Genomic DNA, 13,317 nt, shown 5'->3' with positions numbered 1-13,317 from the left:
AAAAAAACTGTCCTTTGAAAATTAACATTTTCACTTATCATTTTTTTACCCTGAATATTTACATTTTTAAAAATTCAGGGTTAGAATTGGTATGATAAAAATATACAGTACAGAAAAATATATGAATGATCCGATTTTAACTCAGATGGCACAAAATTTCAAGCTCTGTTTTATTTCAACTCACAAGATTACATTTGTGCCACTTGAACTAGACTCTTTTTAGAAGTTTTGAATTTTTAAAATAGATTTCTTGTTTTTAAAGACAAATCAGAAATTGAAAGTATATCGTTGAAAAAAAAAAGGTTTAAAAGACTTAATCTTAAATTGAAACTCAGATGGCATATAAAAAAGCTGTACTTTGAAATTTCAAATTTTCACACGTTATTTTTTTTTTACCCTGAATATTTTGGTGAGAAAATTCAAGGTTAGAATTGGTATGATAAAAAATATACAGTGCAAAAAAATTATGAATTATCAGATTTTAATTCAGATTTAACTCAGATGGCACAAAATTTCAAGCTCCAGCAGAATTTTAAACCATCCAGAAACTGTTTTATTTCAACTCACAAGATTATATTTGTGCCACTTGAATTAGACTCCTTTATGAAGTTTGGAATGTTTACAATAGATTTCTTGATTTTAAAGACAAATCAGAAATTGAAAGTTTTGAAAAACATATATGGTAGAAAAAAAAATCAATTTAAAAGAGTTAGTCTTAAATTGAAACTCAGTTGGCACATAAAAAACTACTTTGAAAATTTTCACACACATTTTTTTTACCCTGAATATTTTTAAGAAAATTCAGGGTTAGAATTGGTATGATAAAAAAATACACAGAAGAATTCTCAAATTTCAACTCAGCTGGCACAAAATTTCAAGCTCTGACAGAATTTTAAACCATCCACAAACTGTTTTAATTCAACTCAGCTAACACAGATTTTTAAAATACGGACGTTTGAGAAGCATTTGTGACAAAACGATAGGATGACGACACTCTGGCAATATTTCGGAACATGACCCAGGGGTCCGCTGCCCCCACCTGCCTTTTACTTGGCTGAATGCTGTCGAATTCCCCGCTGGCCACCTTGTTTGAAAAGCTCCGGCCGGCGTTTCATCGAGCTGCTCCACATGAAAGGCGCGTTCCGGTCCAGCTCGTTTGCACATCTGTGCACACCTCCTCCATGGCAACGCTCGCCTCTCCCGCGCCGTGGACTAATTATTGCTTTGAGTTTATGCCGTTTCGGTGCAAAGGTAATAATTCGACTTTGCGAGGAAAATTAAAGCAGCCGCCGGGAGACGAGTTGAAACAAGTACAATGCGAAACAAAGTCTTTGCATATCAAACATCAAAACAACTACAAACATAATATCATTTTTCAAATATTTTAGCTCCTAATGGGTCATTCCAGAATTTGAGGACATTTTAGCATTGGACAATTTATATAAATAAATACATAAAAACAAGTTCTCACTAAAAAAAAAAAAAAACAAAAAAAAAGCTTTGTCTTTCCTCCCTTTTTAAGACCAACTTTTACATAAATAAAATGACTTTTAATCGATCTTATAAAACAAATGTTTCAATGATGAGAAAAATTACCAAAATCATACTAAATAATCAGACCTATTGTGAGTATTAATTATGCTTTGAAGCTACTAGATGTAACTATTAAAATGTTTTATATCTCCAAAGGAAGAAGAAGCGAGAGGGGACTTAGCAAAAACGACAATCAAGCTAACTCCCCTAATCGTCAATAAAGATAGTTATTACTTCTATTTTTCAAACTCTTTCAAATGAATTCTCTCATAATGAGCGTGTCACTCAAACTAACACGACGCTCTTTCTCAAATTATCCAAAAAACACGTTTAATTGTTTCATTTATTGTCTAGCCGGGTTTGTTCCTAACCTGTTAGCATAGCAGCTAACACAACTAGCACGTACTCGAGCAAAATCTCTTGACACTCACATTGATACGCAACCGTGTGACTGTAATTCCACTAAAACTAAAATTAAATTGATTTTAGGATAAAAACCTTTGTTGTACAGGATTAATCCAGCAATATATTTGTTTTTCATGAACCAGATATTTAAATATGCCCAAAGTTAGCTGGGATAGGCTCCAGCTCTCTCCCCGGATAAACGCAGAGGGGTTGCGTCAGGAAGGGCCTCCGGCGTAAAAACTGTGCCAAACAATTACGAGTGTTCATCTGCGATGACTCGCTATGGCGACACCCAACGGGACGAGCCGAAAGAAATCCATACAAATACACCAAACTATGTGACATGACGTAGACTATATCTAGATGTGTACCGTTGACAGTTGAGCCGGATGAATCAAAATGAAGACGGTTTGTTGGCTCCAAGTTTCTTGAAAAAATGTTGGTGGCTAAATTTGTCCTCCTACTTTGGAATGACCTTTGTGTTCACGATAAAAAAAAATGGAAGGCTTCAAATAATCACAGCTCACACACACACACGCACACACTTGAGAGTGTTTGGACGGCGGAGGTTACAGGTGAAGGGGTGGGGGTGGGGGGGGGCAGAGGTCGAGGTTCAGGCACATTTGCTCATGCAGAGCAGCAGCTCCAGACGCAGCGCGATGCGCGTGTGCCATCCCAGGGGCAGGATGCGGATGTAGCGCGCCACCACAGGCGGCCGCAGGAGGTTCTCCACTGACGACGAACGGTCCGAGTTCCCGTAGAACACCTGATGGGAGCAGACACCGGAGCGACAACCGTATCATTAATGTACAGTATACTAATCCAGTCACCTGAAACCGAACTATAGTGTAGCGTTTCCGAAAAAATATATGATATATGCCGTAAGTCCCGGCATACTGAGCGCACCTGGTTATAAGCGTCACCCAGTACGTTTGGAAAGGAAATACCGTTTGGTGCATACATACACAGCAGCCGTGTAAAAGCCGCAAGTGCCCAGATTGAAACACGAGATATTTACAAAGACGGTACACGGAGAGTTTAACGCTAACGCTGCGCTAACAGGGCCGGTTAAAAAAAACACACTAGTAAAAATCACTGAGAAAGGGCAGTAACACGCTAGCGCAGCGCTAACAGCGCCGGACCGGTAGAAGTCACTTCCTCGGCACATATATCCGGTCTCACTCTTACTTTTTCCGCTTGAGTCCCCCTGGTTATAAGCCTCACCCAGTACGTTTGGAAAGGAAATACCATTTGGTGCATACATAGGCCGCAGCCGTGTAAAAGCCGCAAGTGCCCACATTGAAACACGAGATATTTACAAAGACGGTACACAGAGAGTTTAACGCTAGTGCCACTGCGCTACCGCTAACGCTAGCAGTGCCACACGTGCTAACGCTAATTCTAGCGCTGCGCTGACAGGGCCAGTTAAAAAAAAAAAAAAAACATACCGGTAAAAATCACTGAGACACGGCAGTAACACGCTAGCGCAGCGCTAACAGGCCCGGACCAGTGGGTGCCCCTGGTTATAAGCCTCATCCAGTACATTTGGAAAGGAAATACCATTTGGTGCATACATAGGCCGCGGCCGTGAGTGCCCACATTGAAACACGAGATATTTACAAAGACGGTACACAGAGAGTTTAAAAATCACTGAGACACGGCAGGAACACTCTCGCGCAGCGCCAACAGGGCAGGACCGGTAAAAGTCACTTCCTCGGGACATCTATTCCACCGGTCTCACTCTTACCTTTTCCACTCGCGTGCCCCCTTGCGGGCGTTAGAAAATAATTCACAAATCAACCGCATCACCGCATAAGCCGCAGGGTTGAAAGCGTGTGAAAAAAGTCGTGGCTTGTCGGACAGAAATTACGGTATGTGATGTGATCCAGTCCGCTAAAAAATGCAAAACTTTTTGGGTTTAGTTCTGAATAAAGAAAATACTGTATTGTAAAATATCAAAACACAAGAGGGTGCGAAAGAAATAAATTTAGCCGAAAATCACACTAGTATAATAGTATAATAATAATAATCGTATAATATCAATAGTGCATTCTTGTGTTAATGTCTGCCTTTAAGGGGCGGGGCCGACTCCGTGACATCAAGAACTGTTTCCAGTCCAGGTCCACGGTCCTTGTAAGTGTTTTCATTTTGTATATTTGCGTGTTTGACTGTTCGTCCCGTTTTATAAACACCGGAAAGCACAATAGCGACTTTTTGTTCACTTCACTCATGTGGCGGCCTCTCTGAAGCTTGCTTGTGACTAAAATTATGACTCATAACACAAATGTATTAGACAATAAAAAGAAAAATTGAGCAAGCAATGGCTTGTAACTTGAAAAATTTCTGGTTAGAGCACAGAAAATGATGAAAAATATAAATAAAATCTCACTTAAACTGATTGCGTGTCGCGCTTGCTAGTTATTGTTCCACTGACCCGGTTATTCCCGGACTGGTCCTTGTAAAAAATCCAGTTGAGTTTTTCGTCAGTGCGGTACTGCACGCTGTACTTGGTCACCCACTCGTCGGCGTCACAGCGGCCTTGAGTCAGAATCCCAGAGACCACCATGACCTCTCTCAGGTCGATCTGCAGCCACTGGCTGTTGTCTTGGAACTTGGAGAGCCACGCACAGCTGAAGTACAAGACAGTGGTCGCTAGTTCATAATCGTGTTTTTTTCAGTTCCCCTAGAACCAGGTTTACAGTTCTAGGTTTCCAGTTTCCCTTACCCAAATCCTTGACTGTTGAGCCGAGCCTTGTTTGGGAGCCAAGATGAGAACCATCCGCTGTACTGGTCCTCGTTGGAGCAGCTCAGCTGCTCCGGACTGACCGATCCCGCCTCGAAGCCCAGAGGCTTGTGGTACGGACACTCTGGAAGGCGGTCCGACAAAGAGTTTTGACACGCAAAGGTTGAATCAAAGCAAGTTGCCCGTTTAATCCAAAATATATTCAGTTTTACAGTTTTTCAATGACGTCCAGGCTGACTTGGTACCAGACGCAAGAAGGAGTCATGCCCCAAAAGTCCTTCGAATTCTGCATTTCCATCTCTCTGGGTCTTTTCAGCTCAAACGTGGGTGAACACAAATGGCCGGCGCGGAGTCCAGACGGTCACGCATCCTCCCCGCAGTGACCCACATCGTATCCCGAAAGCATCCGCTTTTAATTCTCCGCCGCGAGAGATCAGGCGAGCGTTAGCGGACAGATGGCCATTTTGTACGCTCGGAAGCTTTAGCTCTCTTCAATCTGCGCCCTCGCGTTCCATAAACAAAAGATGTGAAGAACTGATATCGAATGATCGTCGCACAAGGTCTATTAAACGATCCACCCGTTTTCTTAGCCGCTTACCCTCACGAGGGTTCGCGGGGAGTGCCGGAGCCTATCCCAGCTGTCAACGGGGCAGGATTTGGGGTACACCCTGAACTGGTCGCCAGCCAATCGCAGGGCACATCTGCACTGGCTCTTCTTTATCGACGGACGGCGGCAGTTCTAGAGCCCATTCCTCGTTTTGAAATGCTTTTTCACTTGTGGTCGCAGGGTCAAATCTACGCAATCGGTCCTCACCTGGCATGCAGTCCACGCCTCTCACCGGGGGGGAGCCGACCGAGGAGAACTGAGTTGGCGACGGGCCTTCGTCGCAGTCGCACTTGCACGGCCCGCTGGTCCACGCCTCGGACACGCCCGCCTCAGATAGAACACATGCACACGGTGATGTGAACCAACACGAGACAATAGTGTCGACAATTTAACGACGCTGTCGTTGGACTGGCAATGTCAGAGGCGTATTAGAATTGACAGTCCTGATTGTTTCATATTGCAGTCTTCGTTCTCACTGCTCTAGCGCTGTGATCTAATTTCTCTCACAGAAGAATAAAGTATACACGTAGCATTTATCCTTGATCTCCATCATACCTGCGTCCTTAATAGCAGCACTATCCAGCCGACTAGTAGCAATATATTTGCTTGTCATGTTTTGCTACCTTCCACTACTCAATGCCATTTGTACACACTAGTCGAACAAAATACATGTGGGTAGTACGACTACTAAAGGACTACATGTTAACTTGTGGAATTTACGAATGAGGAAAAATTGTGCACTAGATGACAGCGGATACAAGCGCCCGAAATGAGTTTCCTCCGCAGGGTGTCCGGTCTCTCTCTTAGAGATAGGGTGAGAAGCTCGATCATCCAGGAGGGACTCAGTGTCAAGCCGCTACTCCTCCGCATTGAGAGGAGCCAGATGAGGCGGCTGGGGCATCTGATCCGGATGCCTCCCGGACGCCTCCCCGGTGAGGTGTTCCGCGGACGTCCCACCGGAAAGAGACCGCGAGGATGACCCAGGACACGTTGGAGAGACTATGTTTCTCGGCTGGCCTGAGAACGCCTCGGGATCCCTCCGGAAGAGCTGGAAGAAGTGGCTGGGGAAGGGAAGTCTGGGTATCCTTGCTGAAGCTACTTTGGATGAATAGATGACAGCGTTGTTAGTACTAATGAAGCACTACTGCCAAAACCACACTAGTTGACAACTAAGTGCTACTAGCACTAATTCACATAAAATCCATCCATCCATCCATCTTCTACGGCATCTCCGCGTCGGGTCGTGGGGGAAGTCGCTCCAGCAGGGGTACCCAGATTTCCCTTTCCCCAGCCACTTCCTCCAGCTTTTCCGGAGGGATCCCGAGGCGTTCCCAAGCCAGCCGAGAGACACAGTCTCTCCAGCGTGTCCTGGGTCGTGCTCGGGGTCTCTTTCCGGTGGGACGTGCCCTGAACACCTCACCAGGGAGGCGTCCGGATCAGATGCCCAACCCACCTCATCTGGCTCCTTTCAATGCAATCCTTTCACCCGTTCTCTAAGGGAGAGCCCGGACACCCTGTTGAGGAAACTCATTTCGGCCACTTGTACCTGGGATCTTGTTCTTTTGGTCACAACTCACAGCTCATGCCTATAGGTGAGGGTAGGAACGTAGATCGACTGGTAAATTGAGAGCTTTGCCTTTCGCTCTTCACCTCAACGGACCGATACAAAGTCCGCATCACCGCAGACGCTGCGCCGATCCGTCCGTCGATCTTCCCTCACTCGTGAACAAGACCCCAAGATACTTGAACTCCTCCACTTGGCGCAGGATCTCATAAAGTGCTATTTGCTAATGTCAAATTATTCACCAGTCGCACTAGTACCGAAAAACTAGTGCGGCGATGGCTCGCAGTAACGCGGTGTTGGCCGAGTAGTAACACTTAAATTATCCCATTTAAGTGCAGAGATGTCATAAAATAGTGTGGAAAAAAAATGCAAGCGTCATTCAACTCGGAATCGTCTTACTAGTGAGGACAAGGAGCACACTAGTACACGGACCTCAAGCTTGATATCAAGAATATTCTATAAATGTACATACGGCATTCAAATATTGCACTAACTAACTAAGAGGAGCCTTTAAAAGCTAAACAAAATATTAGAAACGCCTCAGTATGACGCAGAAGACGTCTTTGCAAACTCGAAGCGAAAATAATAAACATATTAGTCTGTGAAATTTAACCTATGACGAGCCTGTCAAATGATATTTTCATCTTTATCGCCTGAAGAAGAACTTTAATGTGGAATACAACATTTTCACGTAGCGTAAAGTCGTGTAAGTGGCGTTTCCTTGTACCTCTTGAGCACGGCCGCTGATTATCACTGTTCAAGACACACACACACACAAACACAAATAAAAATACAGTTATGACACATTAATACCTACAAATGTTCACAGTATTGTTATTGTCAACAAAGCTGGTAAAGAAACTATTTTGTGCTATATAATTTTAAGTTGGAATTTCTCTTTTTTTTTTTTTTTTTTTTTTATTTATCGTCAAAAAATATCAATGCTATCAATTCAAAGGCCAGAATCCATTTTCAGCACCACCGGTGGACGAAAAGGTTCAAATCCTACCGTGAGCCGCCAGAAAAAGCAAGGCGGGCAGGAAAGGGCGCACGTTGCGAGCCATCTTGCAGCCTCCTGCACAGGACAGCGCCGAGCACGGAAAGAGCAAGCGAGCCAGCGCTCGTCCAAAAATCTGGATTAGGATAATCCGCGGGACACGGGCGACCCGACCTAATGCCGCCCAAATCTGCCGAAGCCCCTCCCCACGGCGCCGCAACGATGACATACTTTGTTCAGGACGGGATTGAACTACATCTGCCGGCGGACGTCGAGCGGAATCGGGCGAACTCAAAAATCCATATTTCCAAAGGAGATGAGCGTTCCATTCATCAGAGACTATAAATAGTCCTTGTGCGACTGTTTGCGTCCATATGTGCCACACCGGGAAGTACCCGAACTGATGGTAGAAAAACGGATGGATGAGCATTCCCATCATTTTGGGTGCATTCATATTTCATATTCACGAGAAAGATCATTCTAAATACCACAAGATATACCCGTGAGACCTGAATTGGATTTTTTTTTTTTTCCCTGCTTTAATTTTATGGTGGTGGCACACCAGGGCAGCTTTGGCCTCACAGTTCTGAGGTCCCGGGTTCAATCCCGGACCCGCCTGTGTGGAGTTTGCACGTTCTCCCCGTGCCTGCGTGGCTTTTCTCCGGGCACTCCGGTTTCCTCCCACATCCCCAAAACATGCATCCATTGGAGACCCTAAATTGCCCCTAGGTGTCATTGTGAGCGCAAATGGTTGTTTGTCTCCATGTGCCCTGCGATTGGCTGGCGATCAGTTCAGGGTGTACCCCGCCTCCTGCCCGTTGGGATAGCCTACAGCACTCCCCGCGACCCTCGTGAGGATAAGCGGCAAAGGAAACGAATGGATATATGTTTTAAGAAGCAGAGCAGGGGTGTCAAACCGATTTTTGTCATGGGCCACATTGTAGTTGGGGTTTCCCTCAAAGGGCCAATATGACAAAAAGCATAACATCGATTAATTGCATCATCATATTTACATGTGAAATTTATGAACTAGTTTTGTCATCAGAAATCAAGGATAATGGGTTTTTCAACTCTTGTTAATGTTTGGAGACACAAAAATGCTTAGTAATGCTCCAGCACCACCCGTGACCCTTGTGAGGATAAGCGGCTCAGAAAATGAATGGATGGAATTTTATGGTTTCCCAAAAAAAGTCAGACGGCACACAATCTTCAATTTAAAGTCCATCCATGCATCCATTTTCTGAGCCACTTATCCTCACGAGGGTCGTGGGGAGCGCTGCAGCCTATCCCAGCTGTCAACGGGCAGGAGGCGGGGTACACCCTGAACTGGTCGCGAGCCGATCGCAGGGCACATGGAGACAAACAGCCGCGCTCACAATCACACCTAGGGGCAATTTAGAGTGTCCAATTAATGTTGCGTGTTTTTGGAATGTGGGAGGAAACCGGAGTGCCTGGAGAAAAGCCACGCAGGCACGGGGAGAACATGCAAACCCCACACGGGCGGGGCCGGGTTTGAACCCGGCCGGGTCCTCAGAACTGTGAGGTCAACGCTTTTACCAGCTGATCCACTATGCGAAAAATGCGATCGTGAGCGTGACTGTTGTCTGTCTTCATGTGCCCTGCAATTGGCTGGCGATCAGTTCAGGGTGTACCCCGCCTCCTGCCCGGTGACAGTTGGGGTAGGCTCCAATACTCCCGCGACCCTTGTGAGGATAAACAGCTCAGAAAATGAATGGATGGAATTTTATGGTTTAAAAAAAAAAAAAAAATCAGATGGCACACAATCTTCAATTTAAAGTCATAGGACACAAAAACAACTGAATTGTATCCATCCATCCATTTTCTTAGCCACTTATCCTCACAAGGGTCATGGGAGTGCTGTAGCCTATCCCAGGCAGGAGGTGGGGTACACCCTGAACTGGTTTCGAGACAAACAGCTGCACTCACAGTCACACCTCGGGGCAATTTGAGGTCTCTAATGGATGCATGTTTTTGGGATGTGGGAGGAAACCGGTGTTCCCGGAGAAAATCAGCACAGGCACAGGGAGAACGTGCAAACTCCACAATGGCGGGCCCGGGATCGAACCCGGGACCTCAGAACTGTGAGGCCAACGCTTTCCAGCTGCCCCTATCTTTTTAAATAGGATTTGAACTTTTTCAAAATTGAAGACATTTTTTTTTTTTTTTTTTTTTACAAAGTGAGACGGCACAAATATCCCGAACCTGCACACCTCAGAACGGACGCACGTCATTCAAACGCCGCACTCCGAGCAAGGCATCCAAAGCTGCCTGTTCGAGAGCAATCAGGCCTCATTAGGAAAAGCTGTTTTTAATTTGAGCTTATTAAAAACACCCTTTCGCTCGCTCTCTTCCCTACACACTCAGTTTTGGACTCCAGAATGAAAAATTGCGTCGGGCGACTCCTTTGAGACGAACCTGATCCCGCAGCCGGCAATGAAGGCTCCCGTCCATCCGGCGGCGTCCAAGAGGAGGAGGCGACGTTGCGCTCGCTCCGCTCTCATCTACAAAGCTCACAAGGCGGTCAGAAACCATCAAAGGTTCAGAGGTTTTAGCTTGTCTCTCAGATTTGGAATCAAAAATCTCCTCGTTGTCACTTGCCCGCTCAGGTCAGTCCGTTCGGCACGGGCGCTCTGGACTTCCTGCTCGGCGGACGCGGTTTGGCCAGGCCGGTTCTTCTCCGGCTGCTGAGTTCCGAGGCTTCGAGGCTGTCCAGAAGAAACGGACTCAAAGTCATCACCTGGTCTGAGATCAACGCTGCTGTCGCGCTGCTGCGGCGCAAGACTCGTACCGAGGTTGCGGCGTGACCGGGCGGATGTGAAATGCTCGCTTTTAGTTTTTCTTTTTAATCAATTTATTATTAAAGTTTATTTTTATCAATCCTCAGGCTTTGTTTGATTTTCAACTTTACGACTAAGACCAGTTCTCGTCATGAAGAGGCTTCAAACTGTCACTCCTCTTTGAAGTTCGCTACACAAGTTCCGCTTTGTGTATTTGAAACGGCCATTTTGCTTTACCTTCAGTTTGCTCGGGTGATGCTAATGCTAAATAGCATCTTTGGTGTGGTGCTTTAAGCGACAGAGTGAACGCAACACGGACTAACCGGACGTGGTCGTTCTTTGTCTTCTGCGTTGAACTAGTATTAATGCTGTACTGATAAACAGAGACGAGCTCATCTCATTGAACATTATGTATTATACCTGGATTGGACGACTCGACAAATTTGGTCTTGTACACTTGCACTATGTCATACTACTGCCCTAAAGCGGCAACACTCCATGACTTCTACCAACCATCTCCACGTTATGTCGCCCAGCAAGCTAGTCTGGACACTAATTGCTAGATGTAAACAAGTTTATATTCTGTGGAATTCTGTTTTTAAAGTTTTGCTCAACATTGCTTGTGGGGAAAAAAAAATGGTGACAACTGCAAGAATGGGAGCGCCGGTCACAATGCGCAATCCTATTGGTTGACGCCAAGAGGTGCTGTCAGAAAGTTGTTGCTGATATGTCACACTACATGGAAGATACCACTGCCCCCCCCCACCCCCAAAAAACAAAAACTTTACAGTAATTGGGGCTGAAATCCTGTAGTCTGATCGAAGGGATTATACAGGGCCCGAGTATCCAAGGCAGGCACACCAGAAGAGCCTGTTCAATTTGTATGTAAAAATTAATATTATTGCAGTCCTATTGATAATAACGTGTAGTGGGCTGGCCATATATATATATATATATATATATATATATCGTAGAATTAAAAGAAAAACATGTCCCATTTCCCACACTACTACACTACTCTGTACAATTCCATCAGGGTGGAAGAATCTCAGTCGTAACGGTTTCAGAAGAGGAACTACCGTAACCGTAATTTCCGGCCTATAAACCGCAACTTTTTTCACACGCTTTCAACCCTGCGACTTATGCGGTGATGCGGCTAATTTGTGCATTTTTTCTAACGGCCGCAAGGGGGCACTTGAGCGGAAAAGGTAAGAGTGAGAGCGGTGGAATACATGTGCCGTGGAAGTGACTTTTACCGGTAAGTTTTTTTTATTCTACCGGCCCTGTTAGCGCTGTGCTAGCGTGAGCACTGAGCTAGCGTGTTGCTGCCATGTCTCAGTGATTTAGGTGTGTTTTTTTTTTTTTTTACCAGCCTTGCTCGTGCTAGCTTGTTGTCGCTAAGCTATTAAAACTTTGAAAACTCTTTTTGTGTACCGTCTTTCTTTGTAAATATGTCGCGTTTCAATGTGAGCAGTTGCGGCTTTTACACAGCTGCGGCTTATGTACCAAGTGGTATTTCCTTTACAAGTGTACTCGGTGAGGCTTATAATCAGGTGCGCTCTGTAGGCCGGAAATTGCAGTACATCGGTGTTTCCCAACCGAGGTATAAAATCTCCCGTCACACTGCCAAATAAAAGTATGAAATAATATTCTGAACATGAAAAATGTCTCAATTGACCTACAAATTGAGTTTAATTGAATATAAAGCTGATGTACTGTAATGATTTATTCTGTGAATGGTCGCTGGCAAAGTTAAATGAACAAAGATATTTGTAACGCATAGATTATAAATTTTTCATTCATTTCCATCCATTTTCTGAGCCGCTTATCCTCACAAGGGTCGCAAGGGGGAGTGCCGGAGCCTATCCCAGCTTTCAACGGGCAGGAGGCGGGGTACACCCTGAACTGCTTGCCAGCCAATCGCAGGGCACGAACAGTCGCCCTCACGATCACACCTTGGGGCAATTTAGTGTGTCCAATTAATGTTGCATGTTTTTTGGGATGTGGGAGGAAACCGGAGTGCCCACCCGGAGAAAACGGGGAGAACATGCAAACTCCGCACAGGCGGGTCTGGGATCGAACCCGGGACCTCAGAACTGTGAGGCCAAATCTTTCCCAGCTGATCCACCGTGCGCCATTTTTCATCCAATTCCATTTTTCCCCCCCATTCTCTCCATCACACCTGACGATATCTCTCCACACCCTTTTTGGGAATCACTTCACCGCTTCCATGTTGTGGGCTCGCCTGACGACGCCCCCGCCTCCTCGAACCCCCCCCCCCACCTCATCTCCTCCTCTTCATCCTCCTCTTCCTCCTCCTCCTCGCTGGCTCCACCGTCTCCACCTCAAACGTGAGCGCGGAATAAAAATAGCAAAGGGGATTGCAATGGAAGAGAGCCCGAACGTCCTCTGGTCTCGTCTAAAGTTGGACGTGCGCGTCACGGATGTCTCCGCTGGTTCGATGCTCGCTTGGCAACATTGTGCAGGTGGGACCATCACTACACTACACTACTTCCATTTATTCCTCACGGTTTTCAATAAAACCTGCGAACGTGGGTACGGAGCCGTAGATGCAACCTAGTGATCGTTTCGCCATGCTGTGATTATATATACATATTCATACACGTGTGTGTTAATAAGGGGTTAAAATAGGATACAAATGTGGAATTG

At 45.6% G+C, this 13,317-nt stretch overlaps 1 protein-coding gene across 1 annotated transcript; it reads right to left on the bottom strand.

Annotated features, from left to right (window-relative positions):
* Positions 1-741: 741 nt before the first annotated feature.
* Positions 742-7,916, bottom strand: rs1a (retinoschisin 1a). Its single transcript, XM_061813383.1, has 6 exons — positions 7,862-7,916; positions 7,580-7,605; positions 5,496-5,616; positions 4,664-4,805; positions 4,373-4,568; positions 742-2,704 (listed from the first exon to the last, which is right to left on the bottom strand). The coding sequence occupies exons 1-6, from the start codon at positions 7,914-7,916 to the stop codon at positions 2,552-2,554; spliced, it is 693 nt and encodes a 230-aa protein (XP_061669367.1). The 3' UTR covers positions 742-2,551.
* Positions 7,917-13,317: the final 5,401 nt, after the last annotated feature.

This window comes from Syngnathoides biaculeatus, chromosome 3 (assembly GCF_019802595.1).
Source record: "Syngnathoides biaculeatus isolate LvHL_M chromosome 3, ASM1980259v1, whole genome shotgun sequence".
NCBI classification, from domain to species: Eukaryota; Metazoa; Chordata; class Actinopteri; order Syngnathiformes; family Syngnathidae; genus Syngnathoides; species Syngnathoides biaculeatus.
This window is presented reverse-complemented; position numbering and strand designations above follow the sequence as displayed.